At 39.7% G+C, this 15186-nt stretch overlaps 1 protein-coding gene across 1 annotated transcript in view; it reads right to left on the bottom strand.

Moving 5' to 3' along the window:
- LOC121312623 (plexin domain-containing protein 2-like) overlaps positions 1–15186 on the bottom strand; it is a 139817-nt gene that overhangs the window by 44459 nt on the left and 80172 nt on the right. Inside the window, exons 5-7 of the mRNA XM_041244337.1 lie at positions 4367–4493; positions 1647–1740; positions 402–501 (exon numbers count right to left, since the gene is read on the bottom strand). Of these exons, the coding sequence (XP_041100271.1) occupies positions 402–501; positions 1647–1740; positions 4367–4493 (321 nt within the window). The remainder of the gene's footprint in view (positions 1–401; positions 502–1646; positions 1741–4366; positions 4494–15186) is intronic.

Here is a 15186-nt window from a genome sequence, read left to right on the forward strand (position 1 = left end):
GTAACTATGCATAATAACACTGTAATTAAGTGTAAAAACACACATGTAATTACTAAGTAACAACTACGTAAATAAAGAGTAATTAGATACACAATGTAAAGTGTTACCTTTTTTATACCAAAAAAGCAAAACTAAAGACAAATAGCAAAGAACAAGTTATTTAATTAACAACAGTTATTTAAAACCAAGACTGGAAGGATTTCTTTCTTTGTATTGTACCTTAGATGTAAATAAATAAATGCAGGTATTACATCTGGGCCCCAGTACAATGAATCGGTTGGTATAATTAAAAGACAAAAACGATCATTTCTGAAGTACAGGAAATGGATCATCTCAACTGACTTTATTGTTGCTAAAGAAACAAAAATGGCCCAGTAGGTTAAAAAATGATTTCTACTTGCTTGGAATCTGCTGGATCCTGTGGACGACCACAAACGCATCAGAAAGACCCACTTTGACAGGATGATTGACAGAGCTGATCTGTGTCACCAAAGTAGGAATCTGAAAGACATTCAAATCAAATAGTGAGAAACACCTGAAAATGAATGGCTGCAATTATACCACACCAGTAAAAGAGATGTGCAAGACAGAGCTGCATTTGAAATTTTAAATAAGTCACCATCAGAAAAAAGGGAACTTATTATTTATTGTCATTTTCAATCATGGGCACACTCTTATTCCTTGTGAAATGCTTTCGTCAAACGCTTTTTGAGCAAACATCTCTATGCGTGTATGACCAACACCTGTGTAAAAAAAATAATTCACAACCTGTCATAAAGATGGCTGCAGTGGGTGACGTCAGACCAGAAACCAGGAACCAGGAAATAAACAACAGAGGTGGAGTTTGGTGAAGCTGAGCGATTGGTTTCGCTCAGCATTTAATAATAAACAGACAGACAAAAAAATAAAAGGTTGTAAGACAAACAAGACACAGGACACGGCACTCGTAGTCAAAAGAAAAAGACAAATAAAACGGACTATACAGACAAAACACGGTGAGTTTCTATTATAATCTATTACAATTACCTCCGTCTCCAATCCCGTTCTCCACTCACTGAACACACAACCCAGAGTGAGTGAAAATATGCGGCTTTTATGCAGCTGTACCGAGACTCGACTGCTAATCAATCATTCAATTGGAGTCTCGGTACAACTGCACATGAATTAATAAAGTGCAATTCTCCATGCTCACATATTATTACATTTTACTTGCACGTGAAGTGCTGTGCAATCCTCGTGCCTAAATATAAATATTCATTTTAAACACAGACAGTGTTACACAGACCCGTTTATATCCCATGTACCCGTGACTATACACCAACAGTAACACACAACACGTAACATACAACACAAAATACACAGAGGGGCGGGCAACATTACCACACAACCACAGCATTGAAGCAGTTTAATGGAAGAAGTATATTATTATATAATGTAATAATTATTAACATAATTATTTTCTGCATATGAAAAGCTCCCTAATATTTTATTTGAGCTGCTGAATACAATGCAAAATCTACCTCAGGTTGCTTGGATTTATCTTGAGACGAGAACTGCACCAATAGAATAGCAGGAGAACCGACTCAACAGCTTGGCATGTTAATACTATAGCAGGTGAAGAACCTACCATCGCGTGAAATACTCACATCTTTATAGGCAAAGACTATGCGCCCATCATTGTGCAGGGTAGCCTGGAAGGTAAAACTGCCCAGGCTGTGGCCCCACCACGCAACGGCCCCCCTGCAGACACAGCGCTCTCCACACCGGTCCGGGCCCCCGTTGTGGCGAAGTCCGATCCAGGTGGGGTTTACCAAAAAAACCCCGCCCTTTGCACACCGGCGCACTTCAAGCCATCTTACAAACTGGAAAGAATATGGACGCCACAACCGGCAGGAGGGCTCCACCAAAATCCTGGGACGGCACGGAGGCCTATCAGAGAGGCAACAACGAGACCCGTCACCTGGACGGCGTTGCCACAGCCGTGGAGAGGGAGATTTGTCATAGGGACCTTCCGCGTCCCTTCACCGGGCTGGGTTTACGGACGCGTGGCAGACACAAAGCCATTTGCTCACCGCAGAACACTCCGCCCGTTTGGTGTTGCTCAAACGCCTGGGGGAGACCCAACTTGGAAGAAGGTTACTGGTGATGCGCCCCCTGGGTTTTGGCCCCCGGCCCCGCTATGGGTGCACACCCACTTCCCCCGCGGCCGGTAGTGGCGGGCCCCTGGTCCGCTTGCCTGCTGCGGATGCGCGCACTACAGTGAACTTTGCGGGCGGCCCCGTCGTTTCCCCGTCTCGCGGCTGGGCTGGAGTTTCTTCGCAGGACAGGCCCTAAGCCAGTACACGAAACTCGAGTGGTTTTCAGGGGCCAATTCACTGTCTGGAGCCGCGTCAAACCCAAACCAATCCAATTGAGGCACGTGTCTGCCAAAGGATCTCACCCGCGCAACATCCAACTGACGGAGGGGCCGCGTTTTGCTTGAGATGGACCCGTTCGCGGGTCGCTGTGCCCAGTGATTAGCCTACCCCGCGCCGTGCTAGTTGTAATTGTGCCCGGTGGTCACGTCTTGCCTTGGGGGGTGATCTATGCCCGATCAGTTTCCTGTTTTTTGTCTATTTGTTTGTTCCCCGCCTTGTGCACAATCTTTGCCTCTGACGTGGCGCATTGGCATTCACCATGATACCCACCCCCACCTATTACTTCGGTTGCAGGCACCCAATCGGACCAATGTCCGGGGGTCCCTACTTCGCCGCCCGTCTGTTCCGTCCAGTCCCATGCTCTTTCCTGCAACGCTACCCCGTGTGTTACAGAATTACTTGCGTACAGGCCCCTGTGCCGGTTCTTTGACTTGCCCATGTTATACTTCCTTCCGCCCGTCCGCCCGGGCGCTTGCCGCTCATCGCGCGGGCCGCGTGCTCGTGCGCCCGCTTCGTCCTTGCGGGCGCGCTCCGGTTGTGGTCTTTGTGTTTTTGTCCGTTTGGGCTTGCGCCGGTCCGTGCCCGCGGGGCCCTTCCTTTGTTCCCCGTGGGCCGGGCTTCTGTGTCTTCGGGTGTGTTGTTTCTTCCCGTCCACCCTCCTTTCCCCGTCCCCCCCCCCACTAGGTCTTTCCGGCGGCTCTCCCGTCCCGTCTTTCCACCTTCTTCTGCTACCACCACACTGCCTCAACTCGGCACCTCAGTTTATCGGTGCCCCCCCATCCTCTTGGTCTTCCGTCTGACTTCCCGTCTTCTGGCACACTACTTTGGGCTCTGGAGCCGGTTGGCCCTGTTCCACCTGGCGCCTGTGCCGGCCTGTCGCTTTGATGGCCGTCCGCCTGCCCTATTGTGTGCCCCCCCCTTCATGGCGGTTCTCCGGCTGCTCTGTGCCACTGCTCCGCCTCCCCTTTCCATATCTTTCTCGTCTTTGTCCCTGTGCCGCTGCGTTAGCCTCCCTGTGGGTTGGGTTCATCTCCGTTCCTCGTCGGCTTTGGATCCGCTCCTTGGCCAAATTGCAGTGCTGGGTGAGAGGTCGTTGCGCGTTCGCCCGCGTGTCCATGGCCCCCCTGTCCCTTCCGGTGCTGTGTTCTTAGCCCTGCGCTCCCGCCTCTTAATCTCGTCTGGCGCCCCCCGAGACAGATCCCGCCTCCGTATCCCGGCGGCTACAAGTATAACAAGCAACAGTTGCCTAAGATGCTGGCCGTGCTTGAAGAGCTTTTTGGTCAGTAGAGTGCCAGGGGTCAAATCTATCCGGTTAGTTTAGTTGTATTAGAAAACTTAGGTAATATTCGCCGTACTCCATTACAGAACCGACGTTTCTATGCCCCAAGAAAAGTTTAACTAACCTACACAAAAGACAAACCAACCCGCTCGCCTGTTGAGACACATGATATTAATTCCACCAAGAAGTTACCACCATAACACCACACACGAACACGATCTACTTCTCACTCGCGATATAGTGCCCCCAGAGCAGGATCGGACTCAATGTACTTTGTCTTCCCGCAGACGAAAACCCACGCACACACACCACTACCGGTGTATTCCGCCCCCCCCGAGAATGCACACTGGAGATCTACATAACCACTGAAAATGCAAAACAGGTAAGTAACATTTATTATAGTGTTATAGATTCTGAACTGCCGTGGTTTAATGTATGTGCTGAATGGAAGGGGGTAGTCCAGTACTTTAACAGCACAAGTCTCTTGGAGATATGGGCTCAATTTTAACACACTCCATTTACCAATTATTTAGCATGCAATCATGACAACATGGTGCCAATCTTTACAGTTAAAAAACAAACAAAAAACTACATATTCAGGTTTATACTGTACATCAAAAAATGTAGGACACGTCTTTTGTATCCACCAAGTGATACTAAAAGTCATTACTTACCATTATCAAAGTATCTTACAGTTGAATTTCTAGACACACTGGGGTCAAAGTTCGCCATCAGCGGTGCAATGTATTGTGTGGCTGTCAACATTTTGTGTATAACATCGCCTGTGTAGATAAAACCTAAAACACAAGAGAGACCAATTAAATTGAACACTTATGGGGCATTTGCATTGAAGTAAAAGTTACCACAAGTTAAAGTGTTATGGTTTCAGGCAAACACATCAAAATTAAACTCACAACAAAGACATACACCACATACACTCAAGAACTGATCACCAGATGTATAAACCACATGTTTTAACAGTCAGTTGTGCTAGTGCAAATTTCCAAGGGGCTATGCAATTTGAATCTGCTTTCAATAATGATCTAATGCACATTCTGATATATAAACTAAATGGAGGACATAACAAACTGGTACATTTCTTATTGGATGTTGCTTAAAGCAGTCAGTACAAACACATCTGGTGTGCAATTACAGTTTTAGGATGGATAATGGGTAAGAAATGATGGAACGGATCCGATGTGCAATGGGGGTTTAAGAGAAATCTGCACTGCAACCACTACCATGACATCATGGTTAAAACTGTGACTTTGACTCCTGTCTGGGGTTAGCATAACTTGACAAATGTCTTAGGAGCGCTCATATGGGGATCTTTCTTTGTAAACTATGGACAGACACAGTTATGAACCTAAATAAAATGTTCTGATCTTATGAAAGCTGTTTCATAATGACTTCCCATTGTGTACTTCAAGGTGGTGTCATTGTGCAGATATCACAACAGTCCTTTGCCTTACTTTTGTTTGGACTGGAATCAAACTAGACATTATTGGACACGGGAAAGTGGTTTCATTTTCAAAGGAAATGGCAAAATCCACTGAATTTTTCCACCTTTTAATCCATTAAAAAATATCCTCCTGTTTTCTAACATGATCTCCTTTTTATCCGCTGGAGGATCACATTTCATACAGAATTTTCTGTGGCCCTAAATGAATAAGTAATGAGCATTTAAGTGGTTTTATCCACCAAAATAATATTTCCGGTTCAATTGTGTTAGCAAATGCTATATAAACACAATCAAAAATTGTACCAAACCAGTGGAAAAATTTGTCAAAACGCAAATGCAAACGCAAGGGCAAATTCTTACCAATTGCTTGTTTAATAAGGATGAAACAAACAATCATGATTGGAACAAATTATGGGAGTTTGAAATAACTGCAGTGTACAAAAATGAAAATGAATGCAAACATTTTTATATGTAAACAAAATATTTAAATTAATCATTTATCATTTATTTCAGCATGTTTAATTTAATACACTGGTGAAGATGGGTTTTAGTCTAATATGTCATGAAAAAAAAAGCTGGAATCATTTCATTTTTATGCTATGATCCCAAGCCAAAATACATCCCCAGTATCGGATCAACCCATCGCCTTGAGGACCGTTCATCGACATTTTTAGAAATCCAAAATCTTATTCAGCTTGTGCAGACAATTTACTTTACCCAAAGCTGACCTGAATAAATACCAAAACATGATCTAACTACCCCTTTGTGTCAAAGTGAGACTAGTTTGAATTATGTGTCAAACTATACTTTGGAAATAAAAAATTAAAAAGTAATACATACATACATACATACATACATACATATATACATAAATGCACTGCAGACATACATTTTTAAATAAAATCATCAAACCATCAGATTTATTTATGTATATATTTCAGAAGTACTAAAGTGGGACAAGTAATGTTTAATTGCTGAGTCAATACTGCAACAACAATAATATCAAAACATTCCAAAATCAGAAATATGCACTAAAAAAAAAGGAACAGTGTTAAAACAAAATTGTATAGCAAGTAGCGCATATGAATCGAAATACTGAACACTGTATTGTTAAACTGAAGAGAAATGAAAGCAAACTTATTTCAAGGAATGTATTGTATTTATTGTATGTTCATCCACAACTTTAAACACTCAATTATAAATCCTACTGAAAACTAAAAACAATTGTGTACAATTCTACTCAAATACCATGTTTATATTAGGTGGATGGTTTGGTCATTTTATTTAAAAGCATACATCTGGAACTTATTTATTTATTCAGCCAGCTTCTTATTCAAAATCCAGTTTCTTATTTACATCCCAGCTTCTTCTTCACTAATATGCACAAATGTAATTGAATAAGTAACTGGGCCCAGGGGTATTTCAGGGATAAATCGCATCGGGCTGCTCATTTCAATGTTAATACAAACGCAGGGGGGACCCATCTACTTCACCCATAAGAATTTATCCCAAACCAGAATTTGGTACAAGAACAGTGGGCAAACATAGCGCACATAGCAATATTGACATCGGGTTTAGTGCAGTATTTCAAAGTAGGTACCCAGGAGAGGAATGTGCTTTCCTTTGTTATCTGTGTTATATTAAATAAGGACAGGATGAAACTTAAAAATGGGTTATAAAACAAGATAAGAAAGGAAAGCAAATCCCAAGCTAGACAGGGAAGAATACATATGGATCACACATGTGTGCCATGTTTGTCCGCTGTTTTTGTACCAAATTCTATTTTTAGCTGGGATAAATACATTTGGATGACGTAGAGGGTTCCCCTGTGTTTGTATTAACTATGAAATGAGCAGCCCGAGGTGATTTATCCCCTGAAATACGCCAGTTAATTGTAGTTACATTTGTGCATATTAGCAAATAAGAAGCTGACTGAATAAGAAGCCAACTTCAGCATCATCACATTAACGTTTTTTATTTTATTTTATTTTATTTTGTAATTTTCCAAAGTAGCCTATAGTTTGACACATTTGGGAGTACCCTGGAGAACAATTCAAATTAGTCTCACTTTGACATGAAGGGATGGTCGGATCTTCTTCAGATCAGCTTGTGGTAAAGTGAATTGTGTGCATTGCAATGGAATTGTATTTCAGCTTGGGATCGTAGTGCATACACACACACGCGCACACACACACAGCTGCTTCTAACATAGGATCCACTTTGAATGCCACAGAGACTCAGTCTGACTTGCTGTCACTTTTTTACTGCCGGATAGTCGTATTGACCATCCTGAAGCAGGTGGAAAGTTAACTGGTGGAAGTCTACATTATCCACCACTTTCGTCTTTAGAAAATAGACACGGATTCATAGATCATTAAGTATTCAACCAAAAGAAATCATCAGAATAACTAATGAACCAAACTAGTGGATAGAGTCTTTCCGTAGCTTTAGAAAATACAGAAATCGGCAGAAAAACGGCAATAATGCGATCCTCCAGCAAAAATAACCCCCAACATCTCATTGCCAGTCTACTAAACCACCAGGCCCATCTTAAAACAGTCTAGCAAAAGCTTTCCACCCACAAATTACAATGAAATGCACAGCCCATAAAACCACAGAGCTATAGGGTCCTATTCTAAGGTTTCAACATTCTGTAAATCTGAAATTTCCACCAGTAACGAATCCCGGCAGAATTCCTTTGTAATACTTTGCAGATTATGTAAGCGCATCCTGTCCATTTCTGATGTTTGTTTGTAATGAGATGCAGTCTATTTATAAAAACTGTCCCAGTTTAAAAGTCTAAACTGCTGCCTTGCTGATCAGACACTGTCTTGCTCGCAACCATCTAATAATAAAACGTGGTTCCCAAATGGAAATTTCTGAGAGAATCTCCACAAAGGCTTGGCAGGCAATACAGTGCCCCAGTTTCATACTATTGTAATACATCAAGTGAGAGATCTATACATTCCAATCCAGAATGTTCCAAACCTTCCATTTCCAGAATCACTCAATCTTCTTCTGCCGATAGCATTGAAGTAACTCTTTCCATTAGATCAGCTAACCACAGACGTGTTCACTGTGATTCATTAAATTGTTCGTTGTAATTTGTAATTTAATCAAGAGTTTTTGGTGTCTCATTTTCACTAGTAAATGGAGAAAGTGAGACTTTGGCAAACAGTCCAGTCTATACATCTCTCTATTTAGTTCTCAATATCAAATATCTCAGTTCTCTTTCACAAACCAATTAGTCAGCCATTGACATTTTATTTATTTGGAATATATTTACCAAATAAAGCAGGTGTCTGATTTTAAAGTAGTAATACCTATTTCTCATGTCTAGGGGCTGGAGCCCTTTGACTGCAACTTGCTTCTTGCAACGTGAAAAAGTATCCTTGATAATCTCTTCAAATACTAGCTGAATGATGCACGCCCTGTTTGACTGCAATGGTAATTATAATGCTGCCAGTCTGTTAAAGATCCAGAATAATTGTTTACAGATTATAAGAAATAAGTAACTATAAAGGCATTTATAGACTAGAAAACAGAAGGCTGAAACCATTTTAAATTGTCATAGAAACTGAAAAAGTGTATTGCACAGCGTATTAGTATGCTATGGGCATCATTCACTAAATGGTGGTAAACGACCAGAATTACCGCGTGGCTGGAGGCCACAAAATGAAGCAGCGGTCGCTGTATTCACTAAGCTAATTATATGCACAAATAAACCAAGCTAAATTATTCATTTGCAAGTTGTCACATGGCTCAGAATTATTGCAAGAGGTTTACACACACTATATTGTATTATATAAGGGTACTTGAAAGAAAAGGTAAGTACGGTTCTGAGTTTGTCACAATGATCACGATCCAGGAGGACAGATTGACGAATCTAAAGTTTACAGACCAGAAGCTAAATGTATTAACAGTACTGGTGTGGAATTATGAACGGCTTTTTGGTGTTGAATCCGTGAGAACGTTGACTTCAACAAAGACGATCATCTGGCAAAACATTAAGGACAGAATATAGTGCCTATAGAAAGTCTACACCCCCTTTCAAATTTTTCACCTTTTGTTGCCTTATAGCCTGGAATTAAAAAGCATCAAAATATTAATTTTTTTCATTTATTTACATATCCTACCCCACAACTTCCAAGTGAAAGAAATATTCTAGAAATCTGTAGAAAATAAAAACTGAAATAGCTTGGTTGGATAAGTGTCTGCCCCCCTTGTAATACCAATCCTAAATTAGCTCAGGTGTAACCAATTGCCTTCAAAATCACACACCAAGGTAAGTGGCCTCCATCTGTGTTAAAGTTTAGTGATTCACATGATTTAAGGATAAATCCAGCAGTTCCTGTAGGTTCCCTCTGCTGGGTCGTGCATTTCAAAGCAAAGACTGATTGCTTGTATTTATGACTACACCTCAACTCTCACCCTGTGTACATTCATTTGGACCTTTACAGTTTCCATAATTCTATTTTGTATATTTTAAAGCTATTTTATTAAGCATAGTCTACTTAATATCACATGTACACAGCTGCCTGTATAAATATATGAATGTAGCCAAAATTGTTGCATATGACAAGTAGCCAACCTGCTTCATATGCACCTGCATCATAATCTTCATATATCCCTGAGTGTCTGAGGATGTACGAGTCGTGTGCTGCACCAGGATAGCTGGCGACCACGTCAAGAACCCTCAGTTTCGCATTACACCATTTGTACACTAATGGAGTGTTAAATGATGCAGTGTGCACAGCAACTTCACTAGACCTGGCACTGCATGACGCCTACTAGTAAGAGGCTCTAGATGAGATGTGATCTCCTCATACAAGGCTAGCATGAGCTCTGTGCTCAATCTGTGTCTAGTTATTACCTCCTAGTATGTCTGGCTGGTCCGAAATCCTCTCTCGCTATCTCTTCTTCTCACTCTCCTGTGCAGCTCTTCTGCTCTCACTTGCGCTCTTCTCCTGGTTCAGTGACACTGCCTGGTTTCAATAAGTGGTACTTTTAACACACGCTGAGGCACCTAGCAAAGTTAGTGTCCTTAAGTGAGTATGGTTTGCATATCAAATACCTCCTTCACTGTATTTTGTGATGTAATTAGCATACATTTCCACACATTAACATTACTCATTATATTTAAATGACTCAAACACAGTACTTTTTCCACATGCTTTTTTCCACGAGCTAGGTTGTCTGCCACTGGTTAGTGAACACAACAGGTATACAAAGCACGCAGTAAACTGAGTGCACAACACCTTACTGCTGTTTAGTGAATAAGTTTTTTTAGTGTAGTTTATCACTGTATTCATTTACGGTATATGTGCAGACTTTTTTTATTAGTTTATGTTACTAATTTGTGTTATGAAGACTGAACTCCTCTCTAACGCCCATGGTTCTTCAGGGCATGTTGAAGTTACTCTTCTAGTGGAGGATCTTGAAAGTCTAAAATATAAGAATATAACATAATATAATTAACTGGAGTAGCAAGTTGTAGTAAGGGTGGTGAACAGCTAGTTCGAAACATGTTCATCAAATGAGGGAAAACCTTGCAAAACAAGCTCTTCCTGATGCCTGTTGGCAGCCAATGGCACCTTGTCCCTTGATAAAAACTGCAAAACAAGTTCCATGGTCACCTCCCTCTGATTCTACTAGGGATAGTGTACTGCTAATATGATTGGCTATAGGTGGGCACAGGTGACAACTGCTGGGACCTAAGCCTCTGACTGAATGAAACAATATTGGAAAGTGTAGATGTAAGTGTTGAGGTTATTTGTAAAGTCGACTGATATATGATCAGAAAACAATATGGAGAGAGTAGGCTATCCCAGCTTTGTGGGCTGCCAATCACAATTCATGTAAACATACTGTATATTAATAAAATCTGCTGGAGACTGAATTTAAAAATCAAAATCACAGTTCAATGTTATCCTGTATTAGTGTAAAGCCAAGTATTGTCCTAAACATTATTTATCAATTCACTGCTCAGGGGAAGCTATGAAGCTTTAAATTTGTAGCATTGTCTTTAAAGATATATTTTCCCTTAAAGCTATTTAATTAATCAGTTTTTGCTCTAGAAATTTGATGGGAATCCAAGAATCCAAGTAAGGCCTTAGCTTTGGAAATGTTTCACTCTGAAGAATGCAAATTTGGGACTATAATTCACAGGCCAAAAAGGGTAACAGGCTTAAAAATGCTTCAAAAATGAAAAACAAAGACATGTTTTTCATTTTTTTTGTTTATACAGGCTAGACTAAAAGAAAAACAATGGAAATGCTGCCATACTGGAAAGTGGAAACCATTAAAAAACAGAATTAAATGAGTCATTAATAGTGTAAATGGGAATATTTCACTCATGTTTTAGTTCCATCAGTTACCAAGAAATACATAAACCCACTGACTTCACTGGCCAGACAACTGAAATATTCATCCAAACAAAGGAACATTTTTACCTGTCGTTTATTGGAGTTAAAACTAATGAAACAATTCCATAAATGTTATTTTTCATGGACCTATTCATCGATACTGCAGGTAGGTTAAAGAGAGTATGTTACTGTTTTACTTTGTAGGTCATTTCACCTCAGCAGTGTCGTGGGTCGCTGTCTTTAGAGAAAGCAGACAGCTGATTTATGACAGGAAGTAGGACAGATTAAATTATTATTATTATTATTATTATTATTATTATTATTATTATTATTATTTATTTATTTAGTCATTTAGCAGACGCTTTCATCCAAAGCGACTTACAGAGACTTGGGGGTGAACTATGCAGAGTCATCTACTCAGGACCTTGGTTTTACGTCTCATCTGAAGGACAGAGCACAAGGAAGTTAATTGACTTGCTCAGGGTCAAACACAGTGAGTCAGTGGCTGAGATGTGATTGAACCTGGAATCTCCTGGTAACAAGCCCCTTCCTTTAACCACTAGATTACCTACAAAAATAGCTTTTTTATCCTAATATGGTACCAGATATAATTTTAAAAAAAATATGAATACATGTTTTTTATAGATCTGTGTTCCATTATTTTTGGCATTGTGCAATGAGATGTTTTTCCATTTCTGTTCTTGAGGACAGAAATATAAAATGGATTTTGGCTTGTTTTTCCTGTAACCTAATATATATTTAAAAAATCTAATAAATATTACACCCATTTATATTACTTCATTCTTTGCCAAAAGTTGCCATGGCCATGGTTTGCATTAACCAGGTGCACTCTGTTAATTTCGTAAAGCCTGGATATAACGTTTCTTAGTAATCACTGATGTTATTAAGTCTGCAATTGTAATTATTTAGATATTACTCCTATCACCTCACAGTGTGTTATAACAAGTTTATTAAAGTCAGTTAGGTAAAGAGGGAGGTGTGTTTGCGTACACAGAAATGAAAAAAGTGCAAGACATCAAGCCAAGCTATTGTGTTATTAAAAAAAATTGGTCCCCAGACTCTCAGGTTATGCATTTTACTATGGAACACAGGCTACTTCTGCAGATTCTGCTGCTGCTTCTTTTTCTTCAGGGGGCATGGGCTTGTGCTCCCCCTATTTCCTTCCTAAATTAACATCTGCTAAACCCCTATTTAAAACCCAAGCCATGCATGTGTTTTCTGTCTTGTGTTTTTTTTGTTTTCCACCATCCTCCCCTGCTCCCCCACTATGTTTTCTGCTGCTCCACCTCTGCAACGGTCTCCCTTTGGGGCTAAGTGAAGCTCGCTTCCCAACCTTAGAAGCCCAGTCACTGCTGGCTTTGTCATCTTCCAAGAAGGTTATCCGCGAGACAAGGTGGACCCCTGGCCAAATCTATCTTCTCACCTCTAGGTTGCCTTTGGGGGAAGTATCAGCTGCTTCCCAGCCTCAGAGACCTATCGGTTTGGTCTCACCTCACCTCAGTAAATCCGGAAAACGTCTAGATTCTTGTTTTGCAGTGTTGTCTTCAAAACAGAAAAATAGTGGAATGAATATACTGGGACCACTGTGGAATGAATATACTGGGACCACTGTGGAATGAATATACTGACAGGCACTGTGCTTGCCATTTAACCATGCCATTCACAGCACCCAGGGCCACCTTAAAAAACACAAAACAATTACAGTAGACAGGTAGAGAGTTTTCAGATTTTGTAAAGATATACTGTATATTGGAAATGACTGTGCAGGATTTGGTGTATAATATTATTCTGACATTATCCTGATTTAAATTAAAAACCAGAAGGTTGTTGGCTAAATCTATCGTTGAGTCTGTTTGTCTTTTTTAATTAAAAATGTAAATGCAGCTAATAAATAAAATTCAGTACTGGCAGTTTTATGGCCAGTACTTTATATACATGCATTGATTTTTCTTGGCTTCACCTCTACTGTCTTCTAGATATGATTGAAGTAAATATAGTATTGCTTCTCAAAATGTTCATATTTTAGGTTTTAGGAAATTACCTGGAAAAAGGGCAATGAATGCAGTAGGGAGCCAGGTCATGCAACAACCAGTAAACTATATGTCACAATACTTAAGACAGTAACCTCACTATGAACCATTCCAGTTCAATGCCTTTATAATCATGTACTGCAGGCTTGAATCACAGGCTTCCAACGGAAATGGGATTGACACATTACAGTAGAACCCTAACATTAAGAAAGCAGAACTATGACAAGTTCTAATTTTATTTGGCGACTCTGTATAATAAGATGACTAACAAGCAGGAAGCATACAGGTAATAAAGGGGTATTTTCCTCAGTTAGCAACAAACTGTTATTATAGGTAATTATCATGGTAATACAAGTGGGGTATCTTGTCATTTTATATGCTCTTTTCCTGTAATAATTTATGTTAGTTTTCTGGTATTGTCTGTGATCAATCCAATTCAATTATCAAAGGAGCGGTTACCATAAATCATGACCTACTCATGTCTAGACTAATTGTATGGGCCTCAATCCTAGAGGTCTAATGCACCACTCTGCTCACTCTGGGTTAAAATCAGCCTAAAGTGTTGTCTCTCTTCAAACACAGATATCAATAGAATACCACCACCATGCACATTTGTTAGAGGTTACTACAGTTTCAGGTAAGACTATTCTCATCATTACTACTGTTTCAGGTAAGACTATCCTCGTCAACTCTACTTTCAATGTATTTGGGGGAATGTGTTTACTAGGTATTTATTAATATTCACCCATTAGCAAGCTGTTCTTTGATCTAGTTAATGGTTTGCAAGTCATTCAAATAAAACTAGTAAGTAATTTATGTTTGATTACACGATACCACAACACACTCAAGCATAATGGTTTAGCCCCTAACTGTTGAGCCATTTCAATATGATGTGACAATGTAATGTTTTCTAACAACACAAGCTAAGCACAATTAGGAATGCATGAATCGTACGAGGTGAGTACTCCTTTTTTTGGAATCGATTTACCCCTCAATAGGTTGGACATTTTTAAGTCAAATCAATAGAGAGGAAGGTATAAAAGCAGGGAAATCAAGTAGACCAATTATGTCAAAGGTTAAAGCAAAGGTTGTACATAAAGGTCAACTTCAGAGGAAATGCTTTGTGCCCAAGTGTGTTTGTAAACAGCTTTCCAATCAACAGGAGACATGACCTTAAAAATCTTTCATTTAGTTGCTAACTGCAGTACAGTCAAAGGTCAAACCAAATGATTTGTTTAAATTGTACGTATTCTATCATACTCTGACTGTAATTACATTCAAGTCTAAATACAAACTGAACTTAAATGTACTCTGTATGTATATTACAGAATCCACTGCTGTAAATACAGAAAACCTAGTCTGTATTATTATTATTTTTTTTTATTATTATTTTTTTGTAAATGTTCTTGTGTTGGACTGGTGATTCATTTTTCTTGCTCAGCTTAAATCTGTAAAAAAAAATCTCCTTTCAAAGTTTGTAATGTCTAAGCACTGTCTACGAAAACAATTCCTGAGAGACATGTATATGATAACATCGACCTTAGTCAAATGGTATACATTCAACAAAGCACCAGGAATCTATTACATTTTGAAAAACTAAATGAAAAAAAAA

Source organism: Polyodon spathula, chromosome 3 (genome assembly GCF_017654505.1).
Source record: "Polyodon spathula isolate WHYD16114869_AA chromosome 3, ASM1765450v1, whole genome shotgun sequence".
Lineage (NCBI taxonomy): Eukaryota > Metazoa > Chordata > Actinopteri > Acipenseriformes > Polyodontidae > Polyodon > Polyodon spathula.